We start from the raw sequence: 9,670 nt of genomic DNA, 5'->3' as shown, positions 1-9,670 counted from the left end.
GGAGAGCAGAGACAAGGAAAGGCAGAGGCCTCAACAACCAGAGGGTGGCAGTCCGAGAGCTTTTCCCACGTTTTCCCTGTCTCCTCCTTTCCAGGTGCCTCCCTGAGCCTGGTGAACGGGAGACACCAGTGTGAGGGGCGCGTAGAGATTTCTCACTCTGGGGGCCGGGGCACCGTCTGTGATGACAGCTGGGACCTGAAGGATGCCGAGGTCGTGTGCAGGCAGCTGGGATGTGGCTTTGCTGTTGCTGCAACTTCCAATGCCTACTTTGGGCAAGGCGATGGCAGTATCTACCTGGACGACGTGCGCTGCATCGGGACGAGTCCTCCCTCTTCCAGTGCAGCCACAATGGCTGGGGTGTCCACAACTGTCGCCACAGTGAAGATGCTGGTGTTGTCTGCTCAGGTACCATTGCTTTTCTTTCCTACGTGCCAGGACACTTTCAAAAACGGGTTCTTGTGGCCCACAATTAGGTCCATGTTGAAGACGTGGTCAAAGATTGTGTCCTTTGTTGCTCGCTCCGTGGATGACCAGCCTATCAAGATCACCAGGCTATCCATGGCCCATGTGATGGGCTGGCACCAGCATGCCCAGTGCTGGAAGAAACCATGGCTTCGCCTTTTCTTCCACAGTTTCTCATCTGCTTCTTTCTTTTCCTTCTCCACAGATGCCACAAATATTACCAGTGTTCCCACTCCACCAGTGACTACTCCAGGTTTGTATTGTATTTTCATTTATATGGCGCATTACTTTTTAGATGCATTATTTCAAGTTTATATGTTGGAGTTGTATCGTGCTTATTGTAATGCTTTTGGGATAAGCCTTTTGTGAGTGCTAGCTGTTTAAATCCTACATGCATCTCCCCCATGTCTGTCTGTTTCTGGATATGGATTTCAGTCTGTGTTCATTTTGGGGGGAAATCTTTCTTTTCTTCACTATTTTTTTTGTTATTTGGCCCAGCACCACTTGTTTCCTTTCATACCCATTTATGTCTTAAACCTACCAAACACAAAATAGAATTGGAGAGTCAGAGATCTCTGAAGAGATCATCACACTTGTAGCTTGAGTCAGAATAGCACCATTCTTCAGTTCTCCCTCTAGAGATTTAAACTCTTGGAGCTGTGGCTGGATATATAGAACATATTTTCACTTTATTATAAATCAATCTAAATATATCACATTTATATATATTTTTTTTTTTTTTTTTCAGCTAACAAGTATATTTGTGGTGGCTTACTTTTTAATCTCTCCGGAACACTTCAGAGTCCTTATTATCCTCTGAATTACCCAGATAATGCAGATTGTTTGTGGCAAATACAAGTAGAGAATAATTTCCGCATTACACTCAGATTTAGAAGTATTCAGTAAGTAAACTGCTTCTTGCTTGGGCAATAAATGGGTCTCAAATCTCAACTGCAACCACAGTTAGAATCATAGAATAGTTAGGATTGGAAAGGACCCTAAGATCACCTAGTTCCAACCCAAATTCTCAGGCACATGTCCCATGATTATAAGTGTATTATAAATATTGCATGGCAATTGTGTGAGTGAAGTATTTTGATTTATTATTTGTCAGCACTTAAAACCTGAGGGTTTCAAATGTATTTTATTATACATTCATGTTTCTTCCTCAGATTGCAAGGTGGATGCCAGAACGACTACATTGAGATTTATGATGGGCCACCCAATACTTCTCCTCTGCTTGGAAAAATTTGTTCTAATTATGGTCTTACATACACATCATCATCCAACTTCATGGCTGTCAGATTTCACAGTGACTCCAGGTATTCCAGTAGAGGGTTTCATGCTGAGTATCGGTCCATTCCAACAAACCATACCACCAGTAAGTTTCCGTTCTGCTTGTAATGTTTTCTTTGCTTAGAAGCTTTTATACCCTGATTTTATTTACTAGATAAGTATTAATGTTGTTGCACATACGTGAGATTCCTACTTGAATTTCATAATGATCACCAACAGAGAATAATCTTTTTTCATTTAAAAAACATTTTAAGCATCAAATTAATTGCCTTGAGATGTTTTCTACAATGGCCAGTCTAAAATCATATTTCTTCTTATCACATTATTCATATGTTTTTTTCCTACCTTTGTAGGCAGATTTTCTTAGGATCATAGAAATATTGCTTAGAAAGGACCTTTGGGAGCTTCCTAGTCCAAGTATTCAAAGCAGAGCTGTTGCCTATCATAAGATATCTCTCTCTAATAATGAACAGACTCTCCCCCACATCACTGTTTTTCATGCCATGGACTCAGTGAACTGTCATGTTGATCTTAAGATCCTTTCCAACCCTAACTATTCTGTGACTCTATGATTCCCCTGCTTAAACAGTGCTTCTGCAAGCCATTGTGTACATTTAGCTCTACACTTTCCATAATAGCTTTTGGATTCTTGTTCAGGAAAAACTCCCATTTTTTAGTGTTTTTGTGTATACAGGTGATACAGGCTCAAGGTCTCAGCAAAAGCCTATTGTAAGCTACATATTTTAATCAGGTTAGTAACTGATGGTCCGCTGAAGTTTGTCAGAGACTTCTGCTTATTCATGTCTAAGGCATAAAAATAAGTGGTTTGGCTTATGAATTCTCTCCCCTAAATGGTAGGCTATTGCATTTGTTGAAGCTGTAACAGGCGTTAGAACAGGGAACTGGTGGAATCACCATCCAAAAACTGTGTAGACAAGGCCCTTAATGACATGGTTTAGTGGAGGCCTTGGCAGTCCTGGGATAACAATTGGACTAGATGATCATAAAGGTCTTTTCCAACGTAGCTGATTCTATGGTTCTATGCAAACATTGTCAAGTACCTGAAATTATTCGTAATTCATATTTTCTTCTCTAGCTCTTGTATGCTTGCCAACATACATGCGCGCAGCAGTGGACAGGAGTTATCTCCAGTCGCAGGGCTATTCAGTGTGGAACATCAGCTTGTCTGACCCTTACTGTAGACCAACAATTACATCAACTGAGGTTATATTCAACATTCCATACAATGGCTGTGGTACACGTAGACAGGTAGGTGTCAACCTGTTTTGGAGAGTTCTCCAGGTTTGGGCGTGGAAATTTAATAGACATTTGCAAAACTGTAATGAATTGCAAATGGTGTTGAAGCCCACAGGTATTCAAAACACAGAAAAGAAATGTGCTTCTGGAGTCCAAGATTTCTTAAACATTCCTACTTATCCTTCCCAGTGCTTAGGCAATCCCTGTATCTATTTCAGAGTGATGGTCTAGAGAACAAAGTATAGGAGAGAGTTAAGTGAACAAACCCACTTATGTTGCTTGGGGTTTCTGAGTATGGCACGTTCTCTCTGACTAATATTAGGACCTTGTACATGCAGAACTTCACAGTACACACTGTGAACATGACTACATGCACTGATTTTGTACTCATTTAATGTGTTGAACAGGGCAACAACGAAACGATCACCTACTCCAATGTGATAAGAGTGCCTGCTTTCGGTTACATCATCAAAAGGCAAAGGGACCTTTACTTGAGTGTCAATTGCAAAATGCTCCGGAACACCTGGGTGCAAGCAATGTACATTGCCAATGACACCATTAATGTCAAGCAAAGTCTGACCCAGTATGGCAGATACAGCGTGAACCTGACATTCTACAATTCCCCATCTTTCTTGCGGCCAGTGCATGACTTCCCATACTACGTTGACCTGAATCAGAATTTGTTCCTTCAAGCTTCCCTTCACAGCTCTGACCCAAATCTGGCAGTGTTTGTGGACACATGTGTGGCATCACCTGATCCTAACAACTTTAGAACACTGACCTATGAATTGATCAGAAGTGGGTAAGGACTTTCTAGAATGACTTAAGTATTTGCAGGCATAGTTCTGAAAGAGCTTCATTTATGACAGAGGTGATTGAGGGCCAGTGTATGTTGGCTGCAATTCTCAATACAAACATGCTTCTAAGAAAGACCTTTCGGGGAAGCCTGAAGAAAATATATAACAAAAAAATGCCATTCAAAAGTTGCAGTCAAACACTGAGCACACTCAAGGAGGCAGCATAGAAACCGAGGTCTGAATTTGTTTCTGAAATAGATACATGAATTGTTGGGATGTCAATGGTTCTGTTTCCATACACAAGAATTAGAATTTCACAGCATCATAATTAGAATGCAAAACAGTCTGTTCAAAGAGAAGAGAAATTCCTTAGCCTTCCTTTGCTACTCTAGAAACCTAAAACATTTTGCTTAATTTGTGCCTTCTGATTTGAAATGGAAAAGTTGTGGATTCTTGTGAAGGATGCAAAACTGACAAGGAACTAAAAGCATAAAGGTGTGGCTCTCAGTGTCCCATTTTTTTCCAGGAATGAAAAACTCATGGTAGCTTATTTCTCTTCTGTGCTTGGTGGGATTGTAATTTCTCTGCCTTCTGGGAGGGTGTTCACATAAGTAACTTTAGCAGTGTGGTAACCTACTGCTAAGCTGTAAGTCAGGCTTATGACAGGCTAATGAAAGGACACAGTTCCTCCTGCCTGCTGGGTGAATGTCCTCCCTTTTACACTTGATATGAATTTTATCGTATCTTGTTAGATTTTCCTCTTGTTGGGTTTTCTTTATATTTTAACTATAAAAACACATATCAGTAAGTGGGACACAGAAGGACTGCCTACCTTTGTGAGCAGGACACTCACCAGGGAGATGGAGCAAATAGAGTCTGATAATCTTCCTGATAATTTTATTTATGTGACATGGAATGGTGCCAAAAGCAAATGTATTTCATAGAACCCTAGAATGGTTTGGCTGGAAGAGAGGTTAAAGCTCATCTAGTTCCAACCCCCTGCTATGGGCAGGGACACTTTCCACTGGACCAGGTTGCTCCAAGCCCCATCCAACCTAGGCTTGAACACTAAGTCACTAACATTAATCTATAAAGACCGTGTATGTTGGGATACCACTGCAGTATAAAACAAATTAGAATGAGAGGACCTAAAACCCTTGATGTGTTTGTTAGGGAAATGAGCATGAATATAATTAAAGACAACTTTGAAATATTCTAGGGTAACAATAGTGAGAGAATTATGGTGATCTTTTAAAATTAAACCAGAATGACCAGGATCCAGGTTAGGTAACTTCTAAGGCTAGAAATTGTCAGGAAGTGAAACCCATTAGCAGGAAAGTTGATCTAGCAGCTTGCTCTGTGAAACATTTGGAGACCTCGGTGAGGTGTCCAGATTCCTCAAGCAAGGTACTCTGCATACACTGAAGGACTGAAAAGCATGCTTATTTTCCAGAATAAAATGTATATTGGAATTAGTTTTGTCCTTCTAGAATAGAAAGGGGCCCTTTCTGCAACAAGCTGCAGGGGCCTCCTTGCAGTAAGTGGGCAATCCTGTTTGCAAATGCAACCCAGGTCCTCACCTGAAACACAGAAACCAGCAGAACCACTAGGTATTATTCAGCTATTCTTGGTTTAGCTATTTTTCAGCTATTCTTGTTTACACAAACTTTGTTGAGTTATGAAACCCCTGTATTGCATGCATTACTGTGGTAGAAATCACTGCCACTCTTATTTTTGTGTCTTAATTGCTCTTGTTGCTAAACCCACACTTTTTCTTTTTATCCTTTTGAGTTCCCTTACTCTTTTACCTTCCATTTTTATATTTAAGCTCAGAAATACTGCACAGAGATAGTGTAATAGTGATTTCATTCACAATAGCTAATCTGTTCGTTTTATGTCTTCCTAGGTGTGTCAAGGATCCTACCTACTCCTCTTACCATTCACCATACAGCAGTGTTGCTCGGTTTGCCTTTAATGCTTTTTCATTTGTTAATCGATACCAATCAGTTTACCTGCAGTGTGAGCTGGTGGTGTGCAGGGCCTATGACTACTCTTCCCGCTGCTATCAAGGTTGTGTTAATAAATTCAAGAGGGATGCAGGCTCTTCCCAGGAAAAAATTAGTGTTGTCGTTGGACCTGTCCAGCTTCGGGAAGCTCATGCTGAGAACAGGAATGCTGGTAAGTTTAAATAACTTAGATCATGTAAGACTCTGTGTATTACTGTATGTTTGTGTGTCAGACATCAAATCCAGCTCTCAAATATGCCTTTGCTGGTTTATCCACAGCTCTGCTCTAATTCTTCTGTGGAATTTTTTATTACTTTTTAAGTACAATTGCTTTGTAAAGTTTACAACTCTTTCCTTTCTATCACAGTTTAGATCCATTATTTATTCTGCACATGTCAAATGGCAATTTATTCAGTTCTGTGGGAAGACGGATGAGCTGTAATTCATCTCCCTGCAGGATTATATTACTTTTTCAAAGCTGTCCATGCCTGACTGGCGTGTCACATTTATTAGCAACCAATCCATAGGTCCCCTTGCAAACTGTGTTTCCCAGTGTCCTATAGCTGCTGTTTCCACTACAAGAAAACAGTATTCTCTGGTCTTAGAGTATAATCATTACAAACTTAGTTGCTCTTTGACTTTTTGCCATAATCTTTACTTGTTTGGCATGACCACAGAATCATTGGTGACACAATGTACAATAAACCAACTTGGTTTCTGGTAATCTGGCAAAATCCAGATTGCAACATTTTTATTCAAGCTCTCTTTGCCTAACTGCCTTTGAGACTAACCAGCTCAGTAAAACAAATGTAAATCTCTTTCTTTCCCTTTTATGCACAGAGTTGGCATCTGACGTCAAGGTGAAAGGGGAGTCTCAGGACTCAGTGACTGCTGCCACCTCTCACGTTCCTCTGGGTGTGACCATCGTGGTGCTGGCTTCTGCTGTTCTCACAGTGGGGGGATTTCTTTTGAAGCGTAAGCTGCAAGAACCCATCCCATACCAGATAATGTGAGAGGCACGCCAAGACCTTCCAAGGTGGAAGACCATTTTCACCAGCCATCTGCTTCATTGTTTGGTTTTGCAATCTGTGTAGAAGATAACTCTCACTTGACTATTCCATCCAGATTTTGTTTGAAGAATCTGTATCAAGATTCAGATTGAAAATCTGTATCAAGAGTACACCAAGTGTTACCATGAACTGAACCTATAAAGGAGCCTGGCTTTAAATAAAGTACAAATACACTTCAGGTCTTAAGACAGGTTGATTCTTCCATCCTAGCATCCAAATAAGCTGCCCTTTTCAACACTGGACATTTCAGAGCATCTCAGTTGAGCTCCTGTTTTGAGTGTCTGTCTGAGAAGACTGATTTAAATGACTTGAGAATGAAGAACTGTCTTATTTTGCCATTGATGATACACGGATAAAACCCCTGTGTAGCACCATCAGATACTCTGGAAAGTAGTCTGAGACAAATGTTTCTTTGCAGTAAAAATACCTTAATAATGAGCCATGCTCCTGTACAGCATTCCTTATTTAGGGGGTCTGGTTCTTCACAATCACATATTTCTCTGGGAAATACAAGGATGCTGTGGATGGACTGTTCATCAGGGACTGTAGTGATAGGACAAGAGGTAACGGGTTAAAACTTAAACAGAGGAAGTTTAGATTGGATATAAGGAAGAAATTCTTTACTGAGAGGGTGTGAGGCACTGGAATGGGTTGCCCAGGGAAGCTGTGAATGCTCCATCCCTGGTGGTGTTCAAGGCCAGGTTGGATGAGGCCTTGGGTGCCATGGTTTAGTGTGAGGTGTCCCTGCCCGTGGCAGGGGGGTTGGAACTTGATGATCTTAAGGTCCTTTCCAACCCTAACTATTCTATGATTCTATGATTCTATGATTCTATGAAATGTAGGCCATGTGTAAGGTTTTGCATAGAGGACAAATATAATCAAATCTGTTATGTAAATGTGTAATTGAGAAAAAGCAGGAAAGAAAGGACATGGAGCTGTTGGAGCAAGTCCAGAGGAAGCCATGAGGATGATCAGGGGGCCGGAGCACCTCCTGTATGAAGACAGGCTGAGAAAGTTGGGGCTGTTCAGCCTGGAGAAGAAAAGCTGCGTGGAGACCTCAGTGCAGCCTTCCAGTATCTGAAGGGGGCTACAAGGATGCTGGAGAGGGACTGTTCATCAGGGACTGTAGTGATAGGACAAGGCGGAATGGGTTTAAACTGAAACAGCGGAAGTTCTGGTCAGATATAAGAAGTTCTTCCTTGTGAGGGTGGTAAGGTGCTGGTACAGGTTGCTCAGAGAAGTGGTAAATGCTCCATCCCTGACAGTGTTCAAGGCCAGGTTGGACGGAGCCCTAGGTGACATGGTTTAGTGTGAGGTGTCCCTGCCCATGGCAGGGGGGTTGGAACTCGATGATCTCAAGGTCCTCTCCAACTCAAACCATTCTGTGATTCTATGATTTTTTGAGCAATACATTTTTTTGTGTACTTGCAAACATGCCACCTATTTGTCTGCATTAGGGGAGAAGCCTCTGCCTGAGTTCTAACACGCCATTCAAGGAGTTGCACCACACCACCCAACTGCTAGGACCGGAGTCCCTTCACAGCAGGAAGCTCCAGTGAACCGATGGGTGCCTTTTCCAGCTCCTGGCTCACACACATGCTCTCTTTCTTCCAGTTCAACTCTAGCTGTCCCATGGCAGAATACCAGATCTGATCCCAGGGAGAAATAATTCAGTGATTGAGTAGTACAGCAAAAGGGGCAGCTCAAGCTGGGTGCCTCCAGAGAGAAATTCCAAACAAAAATATCATAGAATCATAGAATCAGCTTGGTTGGTAAAGATCTTTAAGATCACCAAGTCCAGCCATTATACCAGGACTGCCAAACCGACCACTAGCCCATGTCACTGTGAGCCTCATGTACATGGCGTGTGAACACTTACAGGAATGGTGCCCACTTCACCACTGCCCTGGGCAGCCTGTTCCAATGCGTGACCACCTTTTGGGGAAGGAATTGTTCCTAATAGCCAGTCCATACCTTCCCTGGTACAACTTGAGGTCATTTCCTCTTGTCTTATCACTTGTTACTTGGAAGAAGGGACCAGTACCCACCCTTCATGCACACTTCATGCGCATTTTTAGTCCAATGGTGATTTTTGGTTTGGGGTCTTCCAACACCTTTATGGATTCTTTCTCAGTTTCCGTGCAAGCAGGCTGTTAACTGTTCTTATCTTGTCGAGTTGAAGCTTCTGCTGATGGCTGTAGCCTCCTTATCTTCTGGTTTGCCTTTCTTGTGCACCTGCTCATCAGCAGAGCTTGGGACACTAAGAAAGCCCCATACCGAGGGTAAGCATTACTTAGCAACCACTAAAACATCAGTGTGTTACCAAAATTCTTCTCATAGTAAAGACAAATCACAGCACTGTACCAGGTACTACAAAAATGACACAGATTAACTCTGTTCCAGCTGAAAGGCTATCTAGGTAAAAGTCTACAGCTTGCAGCCTAAGGTTTCAACAACTGTAACTACTCATGCTAAGCAAGTAAAGCTAAGCAAACAGCATATAATATCATAATATCACAATATCATAATTCTAAGTGACTCATTTGACTTAAAACGTATTATCTAAAGCTAAATAGCTAATACCTCTCAACATCTGAACTCCCACTTTTTGTCAGGAAGAACATGGCTTCTGAGAAAATGACTTTGCCGAACAATGACTTCTGCTCTTGTTCTTACTCATTTCTACACCTCTAATGAGGGGGAGAGAAAGAATGTACGTAAGCTGCCATAAGGAAACGTGGCCTGTCTCCTATCCCCATGTGAAAACAAAATGAAGAAAAAA

General features: G+C 41.8%; 1 protein-coding gene across 1 annotated transcript in view; it reads left to right on the top strand.

The window, feature by feature from the left end:
- LOC308222769 (scavenger receptor cysteine-rich domain-containing protein DMBT1-like) overlaps window positions 1-6,831 on the top strand; it is a gene marked incomplete at both ends in the record, with an annotated part of 8,863 nt that extends 2,032 nt beyond the window's left edge. Inside the window, 9 exon segments of the mRNA XM_080621122.1 lie at window positions 95-316; window positions 319-405; window positions 668-715; window positions 1,172-1,364; window positions 1,635-1,843; window positions 2,855-3,027; window positions 3,423-3,817; window positions 5,719-5,990; window positions 6,659-6,831. Coding sequence (XP_080477248.1) covers window positions 95-316; window positions 319-405; window positions 668-715; window positions 1,172-1,364; window positions 1,635-1,843; window positions 2,855-3,027; window positions 3,423-3,817; window positions 5,719-5,990; window positions 6,659-6,831 — 1,772 coding nt within the window.
- Window positions 6,832-9,670: the final 2,839 nt, after the last annotated feature.

Source organism: Psittacula echo (genome assembly GCF_963264785.1).
Source record: "Psittacula echo genome assembly, chromosome: 6".
Taxonomy (NCBI): Eukaryota; Metazoa; Chordata; class Aves; order Psittaciformes; family Psittacidae; genus Psittacula; species Psittacula echo.
This window is presented reverse-complemented; position numbering and strand designations above follow the sequence as displayed.